This window comes from Myotis nattereri (assembly GCF_964212035.1).
Source record: "Myotis nattereri genome assembly, chromosome: 11".
Taxonomy (NCBI): domain Eukaryota; kingdom Metazoa; phylum Chordata; class Mammalia; order Chiroptera; family Vespertilionidae; genus Myotis; species Myotis nattereri.
This window is the reverse complement of record NC_138086.1, coordinates 76404261-76431786: the sequence shown is the minus strand read 5'-3', so window position 1 is coordinate 76431786 and position 27526 is coordinate 76404261. Positions and strand designations below refer to the sequence as shown.

At 43.7% G+C, this 27526-nt stretch overlaps 2 protein-coding genes across 2 annotated transcripts in view; one reads left to right on the top strand and one right to left on the bottom strand.

The window, feature by feature from the left end:
* BBS9 (Bardet-Biedl syndrome 9) overlaps positions 1–10784 on the bottom strand; it is a 325628-nt gene extending 314844 nt beyond the window's left edge. Inside the window, exons 1-2 of the mRNA XM_081102088.1 lie at positions 9857–10784; positions 3070–3192 (exon numbers count right to left, since the gene is read on the bottom strand). Coding sequence (XP_080958214.1) covers positions 3070–3181 — 112 coding nt within the window. The 5' untranslated portion in view covers positions 3182–3192; positions 9857–10784. The remainder of the gene's footprint in view (positions 1–3069; positions 3193–9856) is intronic.
* A 2400-nt stretch (positions 10785–13184) lies between these two features.
* On the top strand, positions 13185–22549 carry RP9 (RP9 pre-mRNA splicing factor). The gene is made up of 6 exons (XM_081102093.1): positions 13185–13368; positions 15328–15358; positions 16783–16912; positions 18346–18437; positions 20867–20928; positions 21943–22549. The coding sequence occupies exons 1-6, from the start codon at positions 13217–13219 to the stop codon at positions 22139–22141; spliced, it is 666 nt and encodes a 221-aa protein (XP_080958219.1). The 5' UTR covers positions 13185–13216; the 3' UTR covers positions 22142–22549.
* The last annotated feature ends 4977 nt before the right edge of the window (positions 22550–27526 follow it).

The following is a 27526-nucleotide window of genomic DNA, read 5'->3' as shown; positions in this document are numbered from 1 at the left end:
TGCAGGTCAGAAGGGAGTGGCAAGAAATATTCAAAGTGATGAATAGCAAGAACCTACAACCAAGATTACTCTACCCAGCAAAGCTATCATTTAGAATTGAAGATCAGATAAACAGATTCCCAGACAAGAAAAAGCTAAAGTAGTTCATCACCACCAAACCAGTATTATATGAAATGTTGAAGGGTATTTGTATTCTTTAAGAAGAAGAAGAAGAAAAAGATCAAAAACATTAACAACAGCCCTGACCGGTTTGGCTCAGTGGATAGAGCATCGGCCTGTGGACTGAAAGGTCCCAGGTTCGATTCCAGTCAAGGGCATATACCTTGGTTGCAGGCATATCCCCAGTGAGGGGTGTGCAGGAGGCAGCTGATCGATGTTTCTCTCTCATCGATGTTTCTAGCTCTCTATCCTTCTCCCTTCCTCTCTGTAAAAAATCAATAAAATATATTTAAAAAATTTTAAAAAAAAACATTAACAACAAAATGGCAACAAATACACACCTATCAACAACTGAATCTAAAAATTAAAATAAATGAATAAGAAATCTAATGAACATAATAAACTGATGAATAAAATAGAATCAGAGGCACAGAAATGGAACAGACTGACGATTCTCAGAGTGAAGGGGGTTGGGGAGGCAGGAAGAGATTAAACAAAGATCTTATATGCATATATGCATTACCTATGGACACAAACAATAGGGTGGCAAAGGTCTGGGGTGAGGCAGGAACTGGATGGAGGAGGTAATGGGGGTGGAAAAAGAGGGACATCAGTAATAATCTCAACAATAAAGATTTTGAAAAAAAGAGGTCAATGACTATCCAGATTACAAAAAAAAAAGCTCATGACTATAAATCATCAAAACCAAATACAAATCTTAAAATAGCAATGATATAGAACTAAAATGTTTTAAAGACCACTTTAAAAATATGAAGATGCAAAGAGGAGCAAATAATCTACACTAATAAAAGAGAAACATGCAAATTGGTGTCACTCCGCTACGCACACCAGCCAATCAGAGCGAGTATGCAAATTAACCCAACATGGCAGTTAATTTGCATACACAGGCGCTGAGTAAAGACTGAAGACAGCATAGAAGGAAACCAAGCCCTGCAGAAGGGAGCAAAGCAGCGGAGAAGGGAGGGAGCTGAGGCAGCAGAGATGAGAGCGGAGCCGAGGCAGTGAACACGGGAGGGAACAAGGCAGTGGAGAAGGGAGCCCTTCTCTGCTTCACTCCGGCCACAGGAAGCCCTATTCTTGCAGGAATCTTCCTGCAACAGGCCTCTAGTATAAGAATAAAATAGAATGTTTTTCTAGTATTATGAAAATGAAAGCAATGATTTAACAATTATTTTCTACCATCACATCGAGCTTGCATAATTTCTCCATTCTTGTATTATTGGCTTTCATATTCAATTTAAAAAGAATGTAATTTGCTTTCCATGCCAACAGTGCTCTAGCAAACATGATAAATGTTCCTTAAACCTGCTCGACTTTCCTGTTCTTTTTTTTAAGATATTTCATTGATTTTTAGAGAGAGAGTAAGGGAGAGGAAGTGAGAAAAACTTCAATCAATCAGCTACCTCCTGCACGCCCCTGACTGAGGATGGAGCCTGCAACTGGGTCATGTGCCCTGACCGCAATCAACCAGCAACCTTTCAGTTTGTTGGATGACACTGAACCAACTGAGCCACACTGGCCAGGGCAAATCCACTGGACTTTCTATAAGAATGTGGCAAGTATCAACCCCACAAAGTAACACAGTACAAGAAGGGCAAGGATTCTCTGTATGGGCAGGGACAGTGGCATTGTGACAGGAAGCAGACTGGTTGTGGGGGGCAGACTAGGTGGATTTTCTGCAAAAAGGCTAAAACTACAAAGAAAATTGTGCCAAGGCTTGAATGTGTTGAGCCCAACTGCAGATCTAAGAGAATGCTGGCTATTAAGAGATGCAAGCATTTCTAACTGGGAGGAGATAAGAGAAAGGGCCCTGGCCACCTGGTAGATCAGTTGGTTAAAGCATCATTCTGATATGCCAAGGTTATGGTCCAATCACTAGTCGGGGCACACACAAGGAGCAACCAATGAATGCATGAATAAATGGAACAACAAATCAATGCCTCTCTCTCTCTCTCTCTCTCTCTCTCTCTCTCTCTCTCTCTCAATAAAAAATAAAATAATTAAAAAGAAGAGAAAGGGCCAAGTGATCCAGTTCTAAGCTTCATATTTTGTTTTATTATGTGACAACCAATACTTGAGGATAAAAAAAATGAATAAGTAATAAAAATAACAATTTTTATTTTATTTTCTTTCAAATAATTTCTTTAAAAAGCTTTTTCAAAATTCTAAATATTTTTCCAGTTCTACTAATGTTACAACAAATGGAAACTGCTGGAAGCCAAGAACAATAGTAATTAATACAAATGGGAGAAGTCCCCAGAAGGCTGAATAGGGCTTTGATATTCAGAAGGCTGAATGTATGCATTATTATTACCTGCTGCTGACTCAATGGCCAAAGGCAACCCACCATAACCTGATAATCCTTTTACTGTTTACTAAACATTACCTTTGATATGCCTGTTTGCATTCCTAAAAGGCAATTGTGTATTCTAGTAAATAAAAAGGGGATGGGTGAGGAGATTCAGTGGAGCTTAGTCCCTTGAACTAAGTTCACAGCTGGCTTCCCCCATAATTTCCAAATTTATATTTCTTGTTTTGTGTATTAATTTGCACATCAGCCCTTTCTCCAGGCCTTTGAACCCAGGCCACGTGGGCTGTGGCCTCACAGGAAACAATTTAAATGATGTCTTATAGTATTTTTCTGAGTTCCAGCAAATAATAGGACAGAATCAACACAACCAAGAAAACACAAACAACTGGACAGAAATAAGAATTACATTTATCATCCTGCTACCTAAATATCACTAATAAGGAAAACTACCTTCAAAATTAGGGCATAATTATGACAGTTCACAGAAGTCCCATAAAAGTACATATTTTAAAAGGAAGTTGTTTTTATTTCATCTCTGTAACGCTTTGCTCTAAGATGCAGGGTCATAATTTACTTACCTTGTCCATTTCCACTATTATCAACATCAGCCAAACACAAACAGCCTTGATCAAATTCTTCTTTTTTTCCCAGAACAGTAGACCACCAATCACGGGCTTTAAATAAAGACATTTTCGTTCACTCTAAAAAGAAAACATGTTTACAGTAAAAATCCACTTCACACCATGAATTATGAATTAATTGCCTCTGAAGGCATAGCAAATTAAACTTGGAAAACTTTGAGAAAAACATTCCTGTATTAACTTTGATTTTTTTGTATTTTGTGGGCACATGTGAAACCACAAATCTAAATGGCCAGAAGCATTAATCAGATATTTTGCAAGGACCTTTGAAAAGAGAGGATAAAAAATTATACATTTATGTTGGGCCTGTTCTCTCTTCTGGAAGATTTTGTAGACAACTGCATGAAGCACCAACAGAAACTACTATTTGGAGGATCAAGGTTAAAATTCTACCATCACTAGTTTGCACATAATTCCTTAGGAAAATATTGAATTTCCCTTCATTTTTATCACAAAAGACTGCAGCATCTCCAGCCACAATGAGTTGCTGAGAAGAGCAAATGAGATCAAATGACTAACACTGGAACTTGTACATTACAGGTCCTCAAAAAGCATTCACTCCCTTTCCCATTCTAACTATATAAAGGCAAAATGAAAAAGGGAAATTCACACCAAAAAAGAAGCAGGGAAACTGGGTTATAGGTCCATTTACAGCACTACCTGTGTGTCCTCAGGCAACCCACAGAAGCTCTCTAATGCTTTGATTCCTCCGCTAGAGTGAGGATATGCCAACCATACCTACCACTGAGCTATTGATATGGTGCTTGTGAAAGCCCATTGGACCTTCTGAATTACAGCACAAACATCACATGCCCTGAGATGCCAGGAGAGTAAATGTACCATAAGTGAGGTTTTCCCGCAAGCTAGATGGATTTAAAACATAACAGAAAATGCAGTCAATTCTCCTTATTCAAAAAAAGTTATGTTCCAACGTCACAAGCACTGAATTAGCAAATACTGAACCACTGTCCTAGGAAAAATACAAGGGCTGCTACAAGCCTCTAGTCACATGTTCATCAACTAATCACTACATAACTTTTGTGTGTATTTTTTTAAAATACTTTATTTATTGCTGATTCATCAACATTGAACTCAATGGCCAACAACAAGACTCTTATTTGAATGAAGCTTATGTGTATTTTCTCCATAAGGTACATCATAGCCTTCTTATGATTTGCACAGCAAAATCACAAAAAAAAAACAAAAAAGAAAGAAAGAAAAAAAAAAAACATGGCACTAAATAGGTCAGGGAAAGGCCATCTGCCTATAGCATGAGAGCTGAAACAGAAAGGCAGAGCCGCTGTTTGACATCAGCTGGGAAAGTGTGCAAGTGACCAAATTGTTTGCTACTCTGCACATGACCCTGAATGACCCTAAAAGCACCATGAGCACTGATTTTGGAATTACAAGTGGACAAACTCACAAATAATGAGGATCAACTGTACTTTTAAAAAATGTAGATCAGGAGAAACCAAGATGGTGGCATAGGTAAACACCAGAAATTGCTGCCTCGCACAACCACTTCAAAAATACAACTAAAAGACAAAACGGACATCATCCAGAACCACAGGAAGGCTGGCTGAGTGGAAATTCTACAACTAGAAGGAAAGAGAAAACCACACTGAGACTCAGAGGAGGTGCAGAAGTAAAGTGCAGAGGTACGGAGACGCACATGGAAAGAGCTGGCAACTGAGGACGCGGTTGTCTTTTTCAATCAGGAGGGAGTCTCAAGCTCCTGACTGCTCTGGACTCCAGTTCCGGGCCAGTCTCTGGGGACCCAGAGTCATACAGGGAGAAACTGGAGTGTCTGGCATTGGTGGGAACTCGAGGGCGGCTTTCTCTCAGAGGTGCTTGCAGCAATAACCGTGACACTGAGACAAGGGGCCTCTTAGGGTAGGACTGAGGATCAGCTATAGCTGTTTGCTCCGCCCTGCTGATTCCCTGAGACCCCGCCCCACCCAAGCTGTGCCCAGAGGCTTTTGAATATGAAAGGCCTGGCCCTTTGAAATCTGAAAATTACCTAACAAACTGCAGCTGGGTCAGAGAGACCCAGAACATCCAAAAGAAGGCCCAAGGCCCCATAGCAGCTTGCATTGCTTCACAGCTGGGCCTCATCTGGGCACCTCCAAAACCCAAACAAAGAAGAGGAATCTTCAGATCTCTCCATAGCTCCTGCTGGGTAGCCTCAGGCAGAGGCTAAATTAGCACCTCCTTTGAGATCTAAGAGCCAGTGTACCCAGTGGTCAGAGTGGGACCATCCAGATTACAACTCCTCAGATCCATAAGGAACACACTCAGGGGGCAGACTCAGTGAGCACCAAAGCCCCACTGAAACAAGTCTTGCCCCAGAAGGGTGTCTCCAGCACACAAGTTCTCCCACTGTAGATACAGCTGATTCTCACATCCAATTGGCCTGGAGGTCAATTCCTCCCAGTGATACCTACAACAATCAAGGCTTAACTACAACAAGACTGTGCACAAAGCCCACAAAGGGGTGCACCAAGAGTGTCCACCTCAGGTAATTGGGGAGGCTGAGCCACTGAGCCCTATAGGACACCTAGCACAGAAAGCCACTCTATCAACACAGGGAAGCATAAAAAATGCGGAGACAAAGAAACAGGTCACAAATGACAGAAATGGAGGAAAGCAAACTACTGGATATAGAGTTCAAAACCACACTTTTAAGGTTTTTCAAGAATTTTCTAGAAACCGCCGATAAATTTAGTGAGACCCTCAAGAAATCTAGTGAGACCCTCGAGGTTATGAAAAAGTACCAACTAGAAATTAAGCATACACTGACTGAAATAAAGAATAATATACAGAGATCCAACAGCAGACAAGAGGATCACAAGAATCAAGTCAAAGATTTTAAATACGAAGAAGTAAAAAACACCCAACTGGAAAAGAAAAAAGAATCCAAAAATGTCAAGATAGTGTAAGGAGCCTCTGGGACAACTTCAAGTGTACCAACATCTGAATTATAGGGGTGCCAGAAGAAGAGAGAGAGCAAGATATTGAAAACCTATTTGAAGAAATTATGACAGCAAACTTCCCCTACCTGGTGAAAGAAATAGACTTACAAGTCCAGGAAGCGCAGAGAACCCCAAACAAAAGGAATCCAAAGAGGACCACACCAAGACACATCATAATTAAAATGCCAAGAGCAAAAGACAAAGAGAGAATCCTAAAAGCAGCAAGCGAAAAAAAGTCAGTTACCTACAAGGGAGTACCCATACGACTGTCAACTGATTTCTCAACAGAAACTTTGCAGGCCAGAAGGGAGTGGCAAGAAATATTCAAAGTGATGAATGCCAAGAACCTACAACCAAGATTACTTTACCCAGCAAAGCTATCATTCAGAATTGAAGGTCAGATAGAGAGCTTCACAGATAAGAAAAAGCTAAAGGAGTTCATCACCACCAAACCAGTATTATATGAAATGCTGAAAGGTAGCCTTTAAGAAGAGGAAGAAGAAGAAAAAGGTAAAGATACAAATTATGAACAACAAATACACATCTATCAACAAGTGAATCTAAAAATCAAGTGAATAAATAATCTGATGAACAGAATAAACTAGTGAATATAATAGAATCAGGGGCATAGAAAGAGAGTTGATTGACTATTCTCGGGGTGGGGGAGGGGTGAGGGGGGTGCGGGAAGACACTGAACAAAAATCGTACACCTATGAATGAGGACAGTGGGGTGCGGGGGGTAAGGGCAGAGGGTGGGGTGGGAACAAGGTGGAGGGGAGCTATGGGGGGAAAAAGAGGAACAACTGTAATAATCTGAACAATAAAGATTTAATTTAAAAAAAATAAAGTAACCACACACACAAAAAAAAAATGTAGATCAATCTGCTTCTTAAAGTAGGATTTCCAGCCCTGGCCGAATAGATTGGTAAGAGTGTCGTCCAGATATGCCAAGATTGTGGGTTCAATCCCCAGACAAGGCACATTCAAGAATCAACCACGCTAGCTGGTTTGGCTCAGTGGATAGAGCATCAGCCTGCAGACAGAAGGGTCCCGGTTCGATTCAGGTCAAGAGCATATGCCCAGGTTGTGAGCTCGATCCCCAATAGGGGGTGTGCAGGAGGCAGCTAGTCAATGATTCTCATCATTGATGTTTCTATCTCTCTCTCCCTCTCCCTTCCTCTCTGAAATCAGTAAACATATATTTTTTTAAAAAGCATCAACCAATAAATGCATCTCTCTCTCTCTTTCTCCCCCCTCCCCACCCCATTGCTTCCTCTTGCTCTAAAAATAAACAAATAAAAATTGTTTTCTAAAGTAGGCCTTCCACATAGGCTAACTGCAGAAATCAAGGCCCAGTCAGGGCACATACAAGAATCAACCATGAATGCATAAATAAGTGGGACAATAAATTGATCTTTCTCTCCCTGCCTCTCTCTCCCATCAATAATTTTATTGAGAAAAAAAAAGAAAAGAAAAGAAACCTGCCCCAGTGGTCACAATGGTATGTGGTGGAAGTAGCACCTAAAACCAGGCTGTCATCACCTGAACTTGTGCAGCCCTGCCATAAAGACCAAAAAGCTGTACCTCTGTTTATAGTAATTCTAATTCCTGCAAGTTCAAACTACAGGAAAGCATTTCATACATTTCATTAAGTTGTTAAAGAATGATTAGAAAACAATAATTTGAAGGTTTTAACAGATGCATACCTATAAATATCCACAAAAGATTGATTTCATCGGCCTTATTAGAATAATAAACAGAAGATAATCACTTTATCACTTAAGCTCTAGAAATTCTCTTCCATACTTATCACTTGACACTTTTTTGTTTTTAATACCTACTTAAATATATATTATCTTCCAAACCAAGTTTACTCAATTTGTGCTGTCATTTAAGATATGTATGTTTTAACAGTTCATTGGCCTACCCCTACACTAAGGAAGGGTCGGTACAAAAATGGCTGTGGTGATGATAACCCCAAAAATCCTATGGAAGGAACATGTGGTCAGGAAGGCACATGTGGTCAGGAAGGCAGATTCTGCAATTACGAGGCTAAGACCCTGACACTGTTGTTCATATTTGAACCTTTGCTTTCTCCAGGTCATACTAGTGCCCCTTAAATTCTGCAAAATAGGAATCAGGTCTTCCAGTCCAAAAAAGATGACTACTGCACACAGAGGTAGAAGGGAGAATTTTGCTTTTAAAGATAATATGATAAGGGCTTTTTCAATAAAAGACACACAAGGCAAAGAGCACAGGAGAGGGAGTCTTGGGTTCCCTTTCTGACCCCACACTCCAGCAATGTGACCTTAGACAAGTCCCTTGCCCTCCACTCTCCCAACTGTTCCAGCGGGTGGGGGTATAAAATGGCTTAACACATGAAACTGCTTAGCCCAATACCCAATCCATAGGACACACTCAATAAATGTCAGATAAATGTCAGTAGTTACCTAGAAGAAGTAATGGTGGTGGTGGAGGTGGAGTGTCTTCTGAGCAAGACAAAATTACAAATGCCAATCTGACCCTCTGAAGTTTAAATGGGACATTCAAAAGACCAACAGTAATCATTCATAGAAATATTGATAATCCACAGAGTTGTCTTATAACTTCATATGTTTCAATACTTTTTGAGAAACATTTGAAAGTCATAATTCTACAGAATAAGGCTTGCTTTCATACATCAAAAGGTGTAACATTTTTTAAATTACAATATACTATTGATATTGGCTTTTTTCCCCTTCAGATAATGTTTCTATCAATAAGTTGTACCATCAACATAAGTGTAGGTGTAATTTAAGGACAACAATTACAGGAAATGAAAAATCCCTTAAGCTCTCATAAATAGCTTATAAATTATTTGCAAATTTTTAAAAGTTTTTAAAATTCTCTAAATGATGATTTAGTCTATTCACACACAAAAAATCTACCACCAATTATTCTCTCTACATTATCTATAATAATAAAAGAATAATATGCTAATTAGACTGGATGTCCTTCTGGACAACATTCCGGACGAAGCCAGGGCTGGGAGGGAAGCCCAGGTCCCGGATGATGGAGAGAAGCCGGTGCAGGCAGCTGGGGGAAGAAAGGCCTACTCGTGCACGAATTTCGTGCATTGGGCCTCTAGTTTCTAATAAGTTAGAAAATCTCTCCCTCTCTGAATGCTGACAGACTTTAGTTAAGACCATAGTTTTACTTTGTGCATATGTGTGGCATGGTTTCATTTTTTTAAGGAAAAGTGAGCTAGAATAAAAAAATTTAGTTTTCCAGGAAATCTGAGTCAACTGCAGGACATGCTTGAGGACAGGAGATGCTAATAAAATCAGGTCAGTTCATTGAAGCTGCTGTGGTTTGCAATGTAGAGAGTTGGCGAAGCAATAATCCTATTGCAAGAAGGAATTAGGGGGTATTAGTACATGCATCCCACTTCGTCATAAGCTGAGAACTGCACTGACCATTTGCTCACAAGACCTGTTGAAGTGCCACAGGAGGAGGATGCTGCGGCACCACGTAACATTCCCGAATGGAATCTTTACAGATTTTTAACATCCTCCCTGGAAAACGTCCACAGTATCTCACTCACAGTGTGCTCCTAGTTGTGTTTTGTTTTGTTTTCAACACAAACATCCTTCCTAAGAAACCTATCACCCCCTACCCCCCAAAACTATTACATGGCATCAGATGATCAATCTTGCCCACCGAATAAAACTCAGAAAGGGAATTCAAACGCCCGATGTACCACACTTCCTTACCTGACGCCGATCAGGTGGGTCCTGCCCCACCTTGCCTGGAACTCTCTCCGCAGATTTCCCTTCCAGAACGCCTGCCAGGGTCCCAGGGCTGGAACGAGAGAGCAAGAGCTGGGGGTGCAGAGAAGAGCAACCCTGACTTCACTACTCCCTCTCGTTCTCCTGCTCCAACTTGTCCCACGTCCCGGGCAAGGGGACAGCCTCGCCAGGTAGCACCACCAGTTCCACAGAGTTGGAGGAATCACCCCAAGGAGCCCCTCTGCATCCCTTCTCTGTCACCCCCGGACATGAGCAGGGGAAACGGCATCAGTTCCTTGGGAGGGATCAGGCAGGCAAGAACGGCACGTCCTGCTGATCGCAAAGAGGAGGAAATGATGAAGGCAGTGAGCGAGATGTAGCAGAAAAAGGACAGCAGCAGCGGTGCCTAACTCCAAACCATCTTCGACCAGTTGTCATAGCGCTTTACAACGAACGCTACTGCGCAAGTCCGAGGGCAGAGCCCCGAGGCCTTCTGGGGGCTGTAGTCCAGAGGGGCCGAGGCCGAGGAGGGCGGAAATAGGAATGTTAGGCGGAGCTTGGCATCAGATTTCTACTGGGCGGGGCTGGGAGGAACCCAGGCTCCCGCTCAGCTCTCATCTGGACCCGCCCCGGCGCTTGTGGGTGGGGCTTCCTGCGGGGGCGGGGCGACCCGGCTTTTACTCGGGGATTCGGGTTCAGAGTATCAAAGCCACGGGAGCGACTTCTCCTTTTCCAGCCCACGAGGCTAGGTCGGTGGACTGGGCCGCTGGCGGGGAAGGGGGGCTGGCCCAGTACATACTCACCGTGAAGACCCCGAGGGTGGAAGACCAAGACCTTTGAGGCTGCGGGGCAAGGTGTCTGGGTGTTTTATTTTTTTCCTCCTGGAAAAAGTTATTTGTACATGTCTCCTCGTAACATGTGCTAAATATTTTCTTTCGTATATACGTTGGACTGGATTTCCTGGTATATAGGTATGCAAATGTTCAACTTTATCATTGAACATAACGATAATACCCAATTTTCAAATTTTTTATGGGCTGTCAACGGATTGTCCTTGGTGCCAATTCAACACCAACAGGAATCCCCTAACTGGGGTGTGATGACGCAGGAAACTCGGGGCAAACAGTTCGGTTGTGATCCAGCTCAGCGATGGAACAGCTCAGTGGCGCTACAACTGCACTCTGAAGCCCACAGCTGTGGCGCAGAGGCAGCCCTGGGAGATGCCCAGTGGCATGTCTTCAGCTCCAGCTCAGGGAATGCAGCCTTCCGTGGAAAGGGAACGAGCGTTTCCCAATTCAGAGGGGAGCTGGCTTATAAAGAAGTCCTATCCCTGGCCCCTGATTGGTCCATCCTCATGCAAATGAGAACTTCAGGGTCTCGCAGTTTGATTTGTCCAAAAAGGAGTATTGTTCGGATTGGTCAAAATACAGCTCTGATTGGACAGGGAAATTCTCAGTCTTATCGGCTGAAGCAGGATTCCAGGAAGTCCTTTATACAGGCTGGCTCAAGTGCAGGAGGTAGGTCGGCGCTGGAGGCAGGTTCAGCAGAGGCTGCTCCCTGAAGCTGGCTTGCCTGAGAGGTCCTGTGAGAAACAACTGCTAGGCTGGTTTTTTCTGTTGTTTTCTTATTATTTTTTTTAACCCAATTAGCCACCAGGAGCCCTTTCTTGGTAGGTGGCTTCTTTCTTAGGGCCCACACATCTTTGCTTTCAAAGTCAGAGTAGGTATATAGCCTGTCATGCCAGCTTTGAAACTTTTGTTCTTGCTTTTTTTCACTAGATTTAACTTACACTTTAAAGTTCCTGTCTTTCACCACCAATTCACATTACCAGGAGAAAAATGTAATTCTAAATTATGGCTTTTCTTAAAAGAATCTCATGGAAAGCATTAATTTCTAATACTTTGATATTAAACCATCACATTGAATATAATAAATAAAATGAAAATTACTTGGACCGCCAATAATAAAAGCTTAGGCAAAGTACTATTCCCCAATTAAAATTCAAATGACTGAATTAATTCTATTCGAATAAAGTTCATAACATCAGTGAGAAAAAGTCTTTAAAACCACTTGATATAATTCTTATAAAGAGAAAAATATGGCCCAGCCAACGTGGCTCAGTGGTTGAGTGTGGACCTATAAACTGGGAGGTCACAGTTCGATTCCTGGTCAGGGCACATGCCCAGGTTGAGGGCTCAATCCCCAGTGTGGGGCATGCCAGGGGCAGCTGATCAATGATTCTCTGTCATCATTGATGTTTCTATCTCTCCCTCTCCCTTCCTCTCTGAAATCAATAAAAACAAAATATTTTTTTAAAAAAAGGAAAACAGCCCTGGCCTGCTTGGCTCAGTGGATAGAGCGTCAGCCTGCGGACTGAAGGGTCCCAGGTTCGATTCCGGCCAAGGGCACATGCCTGGGTTGTGGGCTCCATCCCCAGTGCGGGGGTGTGCAGGAGGCAGCCAATCAATGATTCTCTCTCATCATTGATGTTTCTATCTCTCTCTCCTTCTCCCTTTCTCTCTGAAATCAATAAAGAAATATATTTAAAAAAAATAATAAAAAAATAAAAAAAGGAAAACAAAAAGTATGGAATACTGGAAGGAATTTTCACAAAAATATTTATAGGACTAAAAAAAAAATATTTATAGGACTATTATTAAGTGGGGCTTCTCCTTAACTATAAAATCAGGATGACTGACCAACGTTACATCAATAAATTCAATTTAAAAAATTACATTAAAAAATGGAGATAATATGTAAGGGCAGTAAACAGTACTTAAGTTTTCAAAAATTAAAACAATTCTTATTAAGGGCTTAACTCCATGAGCAGGACATAAAAAGCACTCAATGTATGCTAGCTTTTCATTTCCAGTGCCCAAACCTTGTCTATGTACAATAAACACTATGTTTCAACCAGGGATCGCATACTAGAGAATTCCTATGGAGAACCTTCCTTTCTTCAAAACTGGATGGATCCTGTCACTTGTACGGAGCACCTCCCGTCTAGCCACTGGGAGACGCAAAGACGACCTGCACAGGAGCCCCGGCCTCCAGGGTCAGGGCGCGGAGAGGAAAGGCGCCCGCACAGGTGAGTCTGCAGGCGGCAGGCAAGGGCGCCCAGGAGCTCAGCCCGAGGCCGCCGCCAGGGGGCGCGCTCCACCCTCCGGCACCAACCGGCCAGGCAGGCGTTGGGGCCGGGCGCTCGGAGCACGAACTAAAGGCCTCAAGGCCGCGCCGGGGGCTAGGCTACCGGCCGGCGGCGGCGGGAGGGGGCGCTGCGGGACCGGGCGGGCGGGGCGCGGAGGAAGTGCAGTCTTCGCCGCCGCCTGAGCCGCGCGGGCCGCGATGTCGTCCCGGCCGGGGCGCGGCGACCCGGGGGCCGGGGGCGCGCGGCGGCCGCGGGAGCCGCCGGAGCAGGAGCTGCAGCGCCGCCGGGAGCAGAAGCGGCGGCGACACGACGCGCAGCAGCTGCAGCAGCTCAAGCACCTGGAGTCCTTGTGAGTCCCCGCCGCGCCGGCTCCTGCGGGGACGGGGCGCCGCGTGGGCGCGGGAGGCGGGGTCCTCGGAGACCCGCGAGCGGGCCGGCGGCCCGGCTGCCGTGACGGGTCCCGGGCGGGAGCGGGGTCGGGGCCCGGCGCCCCGGGGCCGCCCGGCTGGGAGGGAGCGCGGCCCCGCCCCCAGGCCCCGGCGCTCCCGCGGGGGGGTTTGGGGAACTGAACTGACGGGGAGTGCGCGGCGCTCTGGTGCCCGAGGGGAGCGAAGCCGCAGTCCTGCAGCGCCGGTGCGGCCCCACGGGAGCCGCTGCACAAACAGCGGGGATGGAGGCACTTCCCCGAGGACTCTTCCAAAAGCAGCCCCCCTCGGCGCTCAGGTCCCAGGAGCGTGTTTGAGTACTTGGCGAGATGAAAGGTTTCTTCCCCCACACCCAGTTGGGAAGATCGTTCTTCCCTCTTATCTCAATATAGTCTTCCTACAGCTCAGAGCAACTTATTACAATCTGAATTATGGAATTGTAAGGCATCGGATGGTACAAAATAACAGGCCTCCAGTGACATTTCTTATTTTCTAAGGATCAGCTACAAAAATAATGCAGACGTTTCAACTGTGATATCTCAGAAGGCAACTACACAGTAAACACACTTCTACACCCACTCCCAAGCCTTTTTTTTCACCCTCACCCAAGGATATGTTTACTGATTGTAGAGACAGAGAGAGAAACATAGATTGGTTGCCTCCCGTACTCGCCCTGGGAATCAAACCCGAGCCGAGACCTTCTGGTGTACAGGACAATGCTCCAACCAACTGAGCCACCCGGCCAAAGCCAAATCTGTTATTTTTAATAGTTAAATATTCCCTCAATAATTGAGAAGTATATTTTCTAATTACTACATAAACTAAGGAATTGTTTAGCCCTAGGAAAAAACACCAACCATGGGCCTTTAAATTTTTGGAAACAGCTGAGAAATGTACTTTTTAAGGCCATTGCTAATAATAATACACACAGTTCCATCATATTGCAAGGGATTTAGGAACTACCCTATTCAACACTGAGTGAGAGTTATGCTAGATAAACAACCTGACAGATGATGACAATTTGGAACCATAATTAACTCAGGGGTCTTCTTACCACAGGGTTTCCCTGTAATCTCTTGCTTTCCCTTCTTCCAAAAAGAAAATCATTGTGCTAAGACGTTAAGTGAGTTACAGTTTCAGTGGATTTAAATTCTACATCTCAGCAAGATGTGGGAGACCATCCGTTTATTTATATATGATCTTGAGTGCCGGGCATGTTCTATTAACTGTTTTAGACATAACGTACTTCTAGGTTTTTGTTAAAAACTAGAGGCCCCAGACTGTCAAACTACAGCAGGCAGGCCGGGGAGGGATGGGGGGTGAGGTGAGGGGGTGGTAAGAGATCAACCGAAGGACTTGGACTTGTATGCATGCATATAAGCATAACCAATGGACACAAGACACTGGGGGGTAGGGGAGGCCAGGGGAAGGTCAAGGAGGGAAAAAATGGAGACATATGTACTACTCTTTGTAATACTTAAGCAATAAAACAAAATTTAAAAAAAAGGAACACTGGAGGATGATTATTGTCTACTGGCATTAAGCATGATATTTGCTGAACGTTATATTTGCGTTTTGTATAGGAAACCACCTGTAACATCATTCGGCTTTGTTATTAAATATAGAATGACAAAAAACAAAAACTAGAGGCCTGATGCACAAAATTTGTGCAAGGGCCTTGGCCCCCACCTCTGCCACGGCCCTCTGCTGCCTCTGCCAAGCCTGCCGTGGCTTTGTCTGGAAGGAAAGACGTCTAGTCTAATTAGCATATTATGCTTTTATTATTACAGATGTCCTTTTTAGTTTAGCCTGCAGTTGCTTTTTGCTCGTTATGTTCCTGTTAACGTGGTTGATGATGGGTTTGTTTTCTTTTTTCTTTCTAGTTATGAAAAACCTCCTCCTGGGCTTATCAAGGTCAGTGTGAAGTTTGTCCTTGGGGCTCTTCTCTTCGGCATAAGTCACTCAGTGCGCAGACTCCCTTTGTGATCACCCTGTTTCTTCCTGCAGGTGCCAGTCAGACCCTTCGGGCTCTGTCACAAGCCTGTGCCTTTGTGGCAATTTACTCAGCCGGGTGTCTGTTCCCTAAGAACCCCAGGCAGGCCCACGCGAGTCCCTCAGCCATCACCCCTTCTCTGCACCATGGCCAGTGTCAGACTCTGAGGCAACAGGACTTAGAGGAGTGGTTAAAGGCCAAAATAACCTTTTCTGTTTGCTACCTTTCAATATTAAAAAAGATTTTAAAAAACATTTTCATTATAAATTTAATATACATGGAAACTTGAAAAAAAATCAAAAGGCTAAAAAAAAAAACACCATATGCAGGCTCGATCCCCAACCCCAGTCGGGGTGTGTGTGAGATGCAACCAATAGATGTGTCTCTCTCACATCAATGTTCCTCTCTTTCTCTGTCTCCCCCACTCCCTTCAACTCTCTAAAAATCCATGGATCCTGGCTGGTGCAGCTCACTGGTTGAGCATCGACCTGTAAACCAAGAGGTCAGGTCACCATTCCATCCCTGGTCAAGGCACTCCCTCGATCCCCAGTGTGGGGCGCAGGAGGCAGCCAATCAATCATTCTCTCTCATCACTGATGTTTCTATCTCTCTCTCTCCCTCTTCCTTCCTGTCTGAAATCAATAAATAAAATGTTATAAATAAGTAAATATCAGTGGAAAATATCTTCAGGTGAGGATTAACCAAAAAGAGAGAGAGAACTTTAATGCAGGTATTTGGTGGTGTTAAGTACATTTCATAAATACACCTGTGGCCTTCAAGGTATAATAATCCATTTTAACTTAACATGCTTTTGTTGTATATATATTTTATTGATTTTTTACAGAGAGGAAGTGAGAGGGATAGAGAGTTAGAAACATCGATGAAAGAGAAACATCAATCAGCCGCCTCCTGCACACTCCCTACTGGGTATGTGCCCACAGCCAAGGTACATGCCCTTGACCGGAATCGAACCTGGGACCCTTGAGTCCACAGGCCAACGCTCTATCCGCTGAGCCAAACCGGTTAGGGCCACACAACTTTTAAGTTAGCAGAAAACTTATAATCTTAGCATCAGAATTTGGAGCTTATAAATCATTTCTTTGTGAACAACAATAGTACCATTTCTCCAAGAACAGCCACTTCGTTTTTGTGATGTAGTTCTTCCGGCACATTCACTTCCACTTTTTCTGTCCAGCCTCAGTGGTGTCCCCGGTTCTTGAGAGGTGACTCATGACGACCTTGGGAGCTCCCCCCTGAGAAAGCCAGGCCACGCTGTGCTCTGAGGCAGGTGGAGAGGATCCGGCGCTTTCTGGCCATATTGTTTACTCGCTGTTTCCCTTTTTAGGAGGATGAGACTAAGCCGGAAGACTGTATACCAGACGTGCCAGGCAATGAGCATGCCAGGGAATTCCTGGCTCACGCGCCAACCAAAGGGCTTTGGATGCCCCTGGGGAAGGAGGTCAAAGTTATGCAATGTGAGTGTGCAAGCGCGTCCGGTACTCCCGAACACATGCAGGTCACACCACGGTTCACAAGGCGTGTTTTTCTTTCATTTAACGTGTTCTCCTCTCAGCGCTGTCAGAGTCCTGGCATGATCTCTGCTCTGCAGATTGACTTACACGTGTTAGTAAGTGGTCCCAGGTAAGAGGCGGAGCCAAGATGTGCTCAGGCTTCTGACTCCATGTGCAGTGGCCCTCCCACAGGACGGGGCTGCCTTTGGAGGACACTGGCTGGTACTGTTCCTGGCACAGAAAGGACCTTCCGTGGTGGAGATGCCTTGGAGGGCAGGTCCCTCTGGTCCTGCCTCAGTTAGTCCCCCTCCATCGTTGGTGGTAAGGTTTCTCCAGGTTGCCTGAGAGGAGCTACAGGCCACAGAGGGTGGGTTGGGACAGGTAGAGCTCTGCGTGCGCACCCCCCACCCCACCAGGGCAGCAGCACCTTCATCCAGCACAAGATGGCATTTGAAGAAAGGGTGCTGGAGCCTTTTTTTTTTTTAATATGGCTTTTATTGATTTTGGATAGAGAGAGAGAGAGAAATATCAATTGACTGCCTCCTGCAGGCCCCCCACCAGGACCAAGCCCACAACCCAGGCATGGAATGGTGACCGCCTGGCTCATAAATCGATGCTCAACCACTGAGCCACACTGTCCAGGCCCAAATTCACTTCTGAGTAGAGATTGGTAACTGGATCTCACTGTAGGGTGGAGTGTCTGGGCTGCTTAACAGGTAACACAGTATTTATTTTATTGCTGTAAACGGCTGCTGAGATCAGTATCTCCAAGCCTTTCTCATCAGGCTGGTCAGTCTTTCAGAGGAGAGTTTCCTGCTGAGGGCCAAGGCCACGTGCTTGGTTCTGGGAACTGCTTTGAGGAGCGAGGCTGTGAGGCCTGAGCCTCCCCTCTTCAGCCAGCCATGTCCTCTTCCTGTGCTCAGTGTGGCACCTGGCCTTCCAGCAGGCCTGAGACCACAGCCCGAGCCCCTCCTTTCACCTGCTCCGGAGAAGGAACCTGCCTGTTCTGGAGCAGGGGAGATGCAAGGGGCCTTTTAACCAGCCCTCATTTCAGCTGTCCCCTCACTCCATTGCCAGAGTGTGCTGCCAATTCCAGAGCCTCGGGGGTTCTCCAAATCCAAATTGAGTTGTTTCTGTTCCGCTGGCTTAGAATTCAGTTTTCTGAGGTCTGCTATCCATGTTGCACACTCTTACCTGCATTATAACTTCCAACATCTTTTTAGTGTTGTCTCCTTTCATATTTTCCCTGTCTTTGTGGGTGACACCTTTTTTAAAGTCTTTTGCTTTTAAAATTGGAATCTAATGAAGAATAACTTTAATATGACCTACTGATACTTTATCTTGATTAAGTAAAATACATTATCTTACAGAAATATATCCCCTTTCTTTGTTTTTAGGTTGGCGCTGTAAACGGTATGGTCACCGAACGGGCGACAAAGAATGCCCTTTCTTTATCAAAGGCAACCAAAAGTTAGAACAGTTCAGAGTAGTAAGTAGAACCCCAGGGTGTCAATTTATGTTTACCAAGATGGTGAATATCCTGAATCAGGCAATCATCGGTGAACTGGAGGCTCACATAAAATATATTTCCAGAAGCCTTTTGGCCAAAGTACCTGGTGTTAACTACATCTCTGTTAAATCATGTTTGTGTGAGAGATTAGTTACATTAACAAAAAACTAACTTCATACTAAAGTGTTATTGCTTATGCCGTGGAAACACTGATTCTTCTTTCTGAAGCAGACATTCTTATCCACTTTTTATTTATGTAAAAAAAAAATCATGTTTCCTAACAAAAAATCAGTGTTCTGGTTTCCTAATCCTTGTCTAGGTATTAGATATCTTTCTGTTATAAACTAGAAGTGAGCATACATGATATTTCCTCATTACATGTCAGTAAAATAGGTGTCATTTCCTCACTATTTTAACAGTCACCTCCCAGGGAAGGTAATTCACCTTTCAGTAACTGTTTCAATATATCAGGTATATTGGGATTACCACCATATATCAGACTGGGGTCCACATTCTCCAGGGATGTTAAGACATTGAAAATATTGTGCTTTCATTTTAATAATTTGAAGATATTCTGGATAAATCATTGATAGCTGGAATATCAATTTTTATACCTCCTCTCACAGACAATTTGGAGATAAATTTCAAAAATTTAAACGTATTCAATATTTTTTCAAATGCAGAAACCTAAATTCTAAGAATTGATACTAAGGATTTAACAAAACATCAATATACACAAATTTTTATGAATGTAGAAAAATAACTTTCAGAATTATTTATATGGTTAAAAAACAGAAACTAAATAAAAATAGGCAACAACTTCAATGGCCAATATATTAGTACCAACAACATAAATTACTATAACATAGAAATCATATAGCTTTTTTTAAAAAAAAAAAAAAATCTACATTCTTTATTTAAAGGTGTGTTTTTAAAAAAACAAACAAACATACATGTGGAGCCCAGGCGGTTGAGCATTGTCCTGTATACCAAAAGGTCAGTGCGATTCCTGGTCAGGGCATATACTCAGGTTGAGGTTTGATCCCTGGTTGGGATGCTTATGCTTTTGGGAGACAACCGATCGATGTTTCTCTCCCTCTCCCAATCATATAGCTTTTAAGAATTATGTTTTAGAAGAAAGTATAATGTCATAGGATGATGTTCATGACATTTAAGTGAAAAAGAGAGTAGAGAGTTTTATATAACATGATTATAATTTTTTATAAATTATGAATAATGACTGGGAGAACCATACTAAAGTGTTAGCAGTGGATATTTCCAGTGGTAAGATAATAGATATTTTTAACTCTATTTTTTAAAATATATTCCTATTCATTTTAGAGAGGAAGGGAGAGGGAGAGGGAGAGGGAGAGATAGAAACATCAATGATGAGAGAGAATCATTGATGCCTCCTGCACACCCCACACTGGGGATCAAGCCCACAACCTGGGATTGTGCCCTGACCGAGAATCAAATCTTGATCTCCTGGTTCATAGGTCAACACTCAACCTCTGAGTCACGCCAGCCAGGCTTAACTCTATTTTTTAATTTAATATGTAAAAATTTTTTTTTAAAAAAAGCATTTTTAAAGATAACTCACATACCATGAAATTCACTCTGTGTATTCATATTTTAAAGTACTTTAAGTGATTTAAATTATACAGATATTACAGGAATACATTGGCCTTACTTTAACAAAATGGAAACATTATAGTAAGGTTTTCCAATATTAAAAGGGGGGTTACAGTAAGCAGCCTGATGAGTATCCCTCCAGACTTCTTTTCTGGAACATGGTTTGTGTACCTATAAATGAATCATTCTTACATACCATTTTCTGACTCACTTGTTTTGCTTAATATCTTTTTTTTTTCTTTTTTTTTTAATATATTTTATTGATTTTTTACAGAGAGGAAGGGAGAGAGATAGAAAGTTAGAAACATCGATGAGAGAGAAACATTGATTAGCTGCCTCCTGCACATCTCCTACTGGGGATATGCCCGCAACCCAGGTACATGCCCTTGACCGGAATCGAACCTGGGACCTTTCAGTCTGCAGGCCGACGCTCTATCCACTGAGCCAAACCGGTTTCGGCTGCTTAATATCTTTTAATCAAAAGATAATTACTGCAATATTTCTAACCTTGACTAGTATTTATTAATATTTCTATGGTTTATTTCCTTACAAAAGATACTAAAATTATAATCCTGTACTTGTATAATTGGAAAATCTTTTTTATAGCCTCCATACGTTTAAAGTCATTCTCAGGAAGGATTAGAACATGTAGAATATAAAATTACACCAAACAGGGGTTGGGAAACAAACTAATTTCAGTGAAACAGCGATTTAATTTTAATTTAGCTAACAATCTATGAAGTCTAACCCAAGCTTAACTTTCTCTAACCCTCAAGGCACATGAAGATCCCATGTATGACATCATCCGAGAGAATAAGAGACATGAAAAGGATATAAGGTGAGGTTGTCCTGATGATAACAAGACCCTCTTGAAGTTTTAAATGGTATTACGTTGGAAACAATTATTCGTATTAGAGGAGCAGTGTAACAAATGTGGTGCTTTCACTGCGCAGCACTTGGAGGTCAGGAGGACTCACTGAAAAGGCCGATGTTCAGGAATGAGCAGGGCAGCCTGCTCCACTTGGGTTAGCTTAATGTAGTGGGCGTGGCCCAGTCTGCTGAAACCATTAATGGTTGATGTTGGCAACCCTCATTCTATTGTATGATTGGTTCTCTTTCATATGATTGTTCTTTAGGGATCTGCCCTACTGTTAAACATAAAGATAGAATGAAAAAATAGGAGGTTTTTATTTTTTCAAATTTGTGGTCTTCAGTTATAATTGTTGAGGGGGTAGATTACCTAGTATGAACTTGAGCAGTGGAGGGATGATTTAGGAAAGGCTGTATCTGTTAGAAGTTACAATAGGAGGGACTATAGAAACATGCAGAAATTGCCTTAGCTGGTTTGGCTCAGTGGATAGAGTGTCAGGCCTGTGGACTGAAGGGTCCTGGGTTTGATTCCGGTCAAGGGCACATGTCTGTGTTGTGGGCTCAATCCCCAGCAGGGGGCATGCAGGAGGCAGCTGATCAATGATTCTCTCTCATTGAACTTTCTATCTCCCCTTTCCCTTCCTCTCTTTATATTTTAAAAATATAAAAATATATTTTTAAAATATATTTTTAAAATATAAAAATATATTTTTAAAATACATTTTAAAAAAGAAGAAAAATGAAACATGCAGAAATATTTAGGATAATGGGAAGGATACAGAACACTTCTACACAGCCCTGTAGAATAGGCATGGATACAGACAGGAATGGAAAACATGAAAAACTAAAAATAAGTACTGTACATAATGAGGTGATTATCTGTGCCTTTTTTTACCCTCACTACTAATCTTGTAACTAAAAAAAAAAAATTATTTTTAAGCTGTTACGGTTTCTGATTCTTTGACCAGTCTTCTCTGTTTAGGATACAGCAGTTAAAGCAATTGCTGGAGGATTCCACCTCAGATGACGATAGCAGCAGCTCCAGCTCCTCGGAATGTAAGGAGAGACACAAGAAAAGGAAGAAGAAAGAAAAGCATAAGAAAAAGAAGAAAGAAAAGAAAAGGAAGAAGAAGCGAAAGCATAAGTCTTCCAAGTCAAGTGAGAGCTCAGACTCGGACTGACAGCCGCTCTACTTGTCCGCGTTCTCGTCTCAGAATCACACACTGTGGCCGAGAACAGGGTCCTGGAGTCGGAGAGGGGACACCAAGGAGCACATCTGGGGTCACACACACGAGTGACGTCTCACCTACCTTCCAGTGAAGCTGTGACCCCCCGAGAGGGACTGTGTCTCCCCAGGTGCCAGCTCTGGACGGCGCTGATGTCGGCAGGACGGGCCCTCCCAGCCCTCCTCCTGCTGGTCACTGTGGCCTACGATTCCGAGGAAGTCGGGGTGGCCGGACTAGAGCCTCTGAGGACACTCCTCCAGGGCTGCCACCTCCACAGCGAGGCTGCTCATTTCCCACGCTTCAGGCTCCACTCTTGTCTGTTGTTGAAGATAATAAAAGCTCATTATTTATTTTTCAAATGTATTTATTTTTTATTTCTGAATAATACATGCATGTGTTCCAAATTTAAATGGTATATAGGCTTTAATTATGAAAACTTCCTTCCTGTCTCCTCCCCCAGCTTCCCCAGTTCCCTTCCCTGATGGCTACCAATGTTACCAGTTTCTTGTTAGGTCTTCCAGATTATATATATCAAGCAAATAGAGGGCTTTTTACACAAATGCTCTACACATTCATCTGCACATTGCTTTATCGTAACAGTATGAAACTAATTACTTTAGTGTCAAGTACATTTGGCATTGCTGCACCAAAAGGTGTGTGTTTATATCACCTGAGATGGTTTGTTGATTGGGAAAAGGGGTTCCATCATATTTAACTTGATTGGATCTTACTGGCCAAACCCTAAGAATTTCCCAGAGTGACTCAGAAAATTGTTAAGAATATAAGGGAATTACTGTACTGAGTCGGCTACCCACACCCCAAAATATCCCTCACTTCCTTCCTCTTCCTGGTTAAGCACAGCCCAGTGGGCCTCAGCAAAAGCAGCTCAGCCTGTCGGGGTGGGGCCTGCAGCTAAGGCAGAGCTCATCTTGTTCTCTGCTGAGCACAGTGGAGCTAGATCTTGCTCACAGGTTGTGTTCCTCCCTATCCAGCAGGTTCTATTGCTGTTATCAGGGTTCCAGAAACTCTCTATTCATTTCTGGTCTCTTTCCCTATGGGTTGGATTTTCCCCCCACACTCCACACCCCTTTAAAGAGCAGCCAATCCCAGGCCCAGAATGAACCCATCCCAGGTGCTCATCAATAAGTGCTCCTGGAGCTTCCTCAAAAAACTAAAAATGGAACTCTCATTTGACCCAGTGATCCCACTTCTAGGAATATATCCCAAGAAGCCAGAAACACCAATCAGAAAGGATATATGCACCCCTATGTTCATAGCAGCACAATTCACCATAGTTAAGATTTGGAAACAGCCTAAGTCCCCATCAGCAGATGAGAGGATTAGAAAACTGTGGTACATCTACACAATGGAATACTACGCTGCAGTAAAAAAGAAGGAACTCTTGCCTTTTGCAACAGCTTGGATGGAACTGGAGAGCATTATGCTAAGTGAAATAAGCCAGTCAGAGAAAGATAAATACCACATGATCTCACTCACTTGTGGAATATAGAGAACAACATAGACTGATGAACAGGGTCAGATCCAAAGACAGAGAAACAGCAACCAGAGGGAAAGTAGGGGAGGGTGGGAGTAAGGGGAAGAGATCAACCAAAGGACTTCTATGCGTGCATATAAGCCAAACCAATGGACATGGACAACAGGGGGATGAGAGCATGAGTGGGGGGGGAGGGGGAAAGTTAATGGGGGGGATGATGACACATTTGTAATTCCTTAACTAATAAAGAATCCTATCTAATAGACAAACATGGTAATTAGCTGTACCTCTGACATGCTTCCCATTGGTTAATCAGGGTGATATGCAATTTAACTGCCAACCAAGATGGCAGCCGGCAGCCAGGCAGCTGAAGTGAACAGGAGGCTTGCTTGCTCCAGTGATGGAGGAAGCCAAGGTTCCCCGCCTGCCACAGCCCAGCTCTGAGCTGCACTCTAAGAAACAATGTTGCAATTATAGAAGCTAGACAAACCCCAGAAACCTGCTTTCAGCCAGCCGGGCCTCAGAGCTGGAGCTGCAACAGTGTTTCAATTATAGAAGCCAAACAAACCCTGATACCTGCTTTCAGCAGCCAAGGTCTCAGAGCTGGAGCCGAGCCTCAGAGCTAAAGCCAGCTCTCAGTTCCAGTGACAGCCATAGAAGGTAAATGAATCCCAGAATTAAAAAAAAAAAAAAAAAGAAAAAAAAGAGAGGTTGGGAGCTTCAGTCACCCACCAGCCTGAAAACGGCCCTTAGTCCCTCACCCAGACTGGCCAGGCACCCCAGTGGGGACCCCCACCCTGAAGGGCGTGTGACCAGCTGCACACAGCCATCATCCCCTCATCCAGGCTGGCCAGGCACCCCAGCGGAATCCCCACCCTGATCTGGGACAACCTTCAGGGCAAAGCAGCCGGCCCCCACCCGTGCACCAGGCCTCTATCCTATATAGTAAAAGGGTAATATGCAAACTGACCCTAAAAGCAGAAGGACTGGGAATGACTGGTCACTATGACACACATTGACCACCAGGGGGCAGACACTCAATGCAGGAGCTGCCCTCTGGTGGTCAGGGCGCTCCCACAGGGGGAGCTCTGCTCAGCCACAAGCCAGGCTGATGGCTGCCAGTACAGCGGTGGTGGTGGGAGCGTCTCCTGCCTCCTCAGCAGCGCTAAGGATGTCTGACTGCAGCTTAGGTCTGCTCCCCGCTGGCAAGTGGACATCCCCCAAGGGCTGCCGGGCTGCCAGAGGGATGTCTGATTGCCATATTAGGCCCAATCCCCTAGGGAGCAGGCCTAAACCAGCAAGTGGTCATCCCCTGAGGGGGTCCCAGACTGCGAAAGGGCACAGGCACGGCTGAGGGACCCCCCTCCCCGCCGAGTGCACAAATTTTTGTGCACCGGGCCTCTAGTTTACAAGATTAAAAAAATAAAAATAAAAACTGCTATCAAAACTAATTGTTAAATGAAAGCTTTATATGCTCTGGCAAGTAATAAAGCCATTTCTAGAAAAAAATAAAAAATAAACGTTCCTGGTCTTGGCTTCAAATAAGATCTCAGTAAGAACTAGTCCAGATTGCAATGCCAGGGCTTGCTGCTTCAGAAAACTCGAAGGCCAGTTAATTCAGGCATGCTCTCCACTTCTCCTTGGCATCCCAGCCTCTTCTCTTCCAGGAATTTCTTACTGCCCTCCTGGAATCCCATTCATGATCTAAGTATTCTTAACATGAAAAAAAAGTCTGCATCAATGCCTCTCAAACCTTTGGGGCACCAACATCAACTATAGTGCTAATTAAAGCATATTCCTGGCCTCCCAGACTATCTGGACTGGGGTAGATCTGGGAATCTTCCTTTTGAACAAGTCCTCTAAGGATGCTAATACTGTGGGGACCACACTTGGAGAACCGCTGCTCTAATCTCTAGCCTCTTACTGGAGTCTTCCCCCACTTCTTGCTTTAACTTGGATCTGGGCAGCCCTTGCAAGTTAACTACTATCCCCTACTCCCTCATCTCGACTTCTCTGTCTTCTGTTTCTGACCTAGATTCTAGAGTGCATCACTTAAGCCTGTCATCACTCTTGACATGTGGGCCTTTTTTATTGAATTTATTGGAATGACATCTATAATAAAAGCATAATATGCTAATTAGACCAGACATCCTTCTGGATGTCCTTCCATCCAATGAATACATGAATAAGTGGAACAAGTCAGTGTCTCTTTCTTCTCTCTCTCTCCCCCTCCTCTCCCTTTCTCCTTATCTTCCTCTCTCCCTTCTTCCCTCCCTTTCCTTTGTCTTTATTAATAAAAAAAGTCATGCCATAACTGGTTTGGCTCAGTGGATAGAGCATCAGCCTGCGGACTCAAGGGTCCCAGGTTCAATTCCGGTCAAGGGCATGTACCTTGGTTGCGGGCACATCCCTAGCACATCTATGTTTCTAACTCTATCCCTCTCCCTTCCTCTCTGTAAAAAAATCAATAAAATATTTTTTAAAAGTCAATAAAAGTTATATAGCCTTAGTCAGTTTGTTCAGTGGATAGAGTTGGGCCTTCGGACCAAAGGGTCCAGGGTTCGATTCTGGTCAAGGGCACATACCCTTGCAGGCTCCTCCCCGGCATGGGCCCTGGTCTGGGCTCTTGGAGGAGTCAACCAATCAACGTGTTTCTCTCACACCAGAGTTTCTCTGTCTTCCCTCTATTCCACTCTCCCTAAAAATCAATGGAAAAATATCCTCGGGTGAGGAATGAAAACAAAAAAGCTCTGGGGTAGGTAAACACATGGAAGTGCTGAAAGACTTGTATGCCTGGAGCAGGCATGGAAACTCCACACCCTTTCCCCATACCTTCCACTTTTAATTTAGTTTGCGTACCAGGATCTGCTTCAGCAAAACCAAACCCAAGAAAAGGGACACTGGAACCTCCAAGTTATAGCCAGTCTGTCAGAAGCACGGTGATAACCTGGGCATGTGAGTGGGTCTGTAGGGTGGTGGGCAGTCCGGTAGGACTGAGCTCTTAACCTGTGGGGTGTGAGCTCAGACAACATTGGGTACTCACATGCTCATATCCTGCCTGCAGACACTCCTCATGGCTCTCCCATCACACCCCACATGTGCAACACCACTTCCTGCTCTTCCAAATAAGTCCTCATTAACCTTTTTGGCATCTAGTGAGACTTAACCTGCACCATTTATTGGAAGGTTGGCCCTACAAATTGACCAAGTGACCACCTATGTATTTGTATAAAGACTGTTCCTTTAAAACTTCCTTTCTAGGAGCAGGCACTGGATGGAAGTCCATGGCACTAGATGGACAGTGCTATTATCCAGGACCTGCTATGTGCCTGGTCCCCATCTATTAAAATGAGCAAGACACTCTATTCCTTATCTAAGGGTCCCTGGAAATTATAAGACAGAAGCACACACAAATGACCCAAATCTATAGTTGTGTTATCACAAACATGGAATTCAATTTACTTTTATAACATCAAATTCACTCCAAAGACTTCACTTTTGTTTCTGGAACAGCTTTATTAGTTGAAATTAACACATCACATGTTCTAGCCCATCGTGATACACTTAGTTCTTCTTTGTAGCTGGAACTCAGTAATTTGTTTCCCATGAATGGAATACACACCCTAGCCAGTGGAAAGAATGTACTAAAGGGTCAAAGGTTCGATTCCAGTCAAGGCCATCCAGCTCAGTTGCAGATCAGCCCTGGCTGGGCATGTGCAGAGGCAACCAAACCATGTGTCTGTCTTCCTTCCACTCTCTCTAAAAATCAATCGAAAAATATTCTCAGATGAGGATTAACCAAAAAAAGAGGAATACAGAGAATCATTACCCATTTTTCCTTTCTA

Bases quoted from the DNA above. Each gene is read 5' to 3' on its own strand.
- RP9 (XM_081102093.1), top strand. From the start codon at position 13,217: ATGTCGTCCCGGCCGGGGCGCGGCGACCCGGGGGCCGGGGGCGCGCGG. The intron at 16,913-18,345 runs GTGAGTGTGCAA...CTTTGTTTTTAG, and splicing joins GGAGGTCAAAGTTATGCAAT to GTTGGCGCTGTAAACGGTAT. The intron at 18,438-20,866 runs GTAAGTAGAACC...CTAACCCTCAAG, and splicing joins AGTTAGAACAGTTCAGAGTA to GCACATGAAGATCCCATGTA.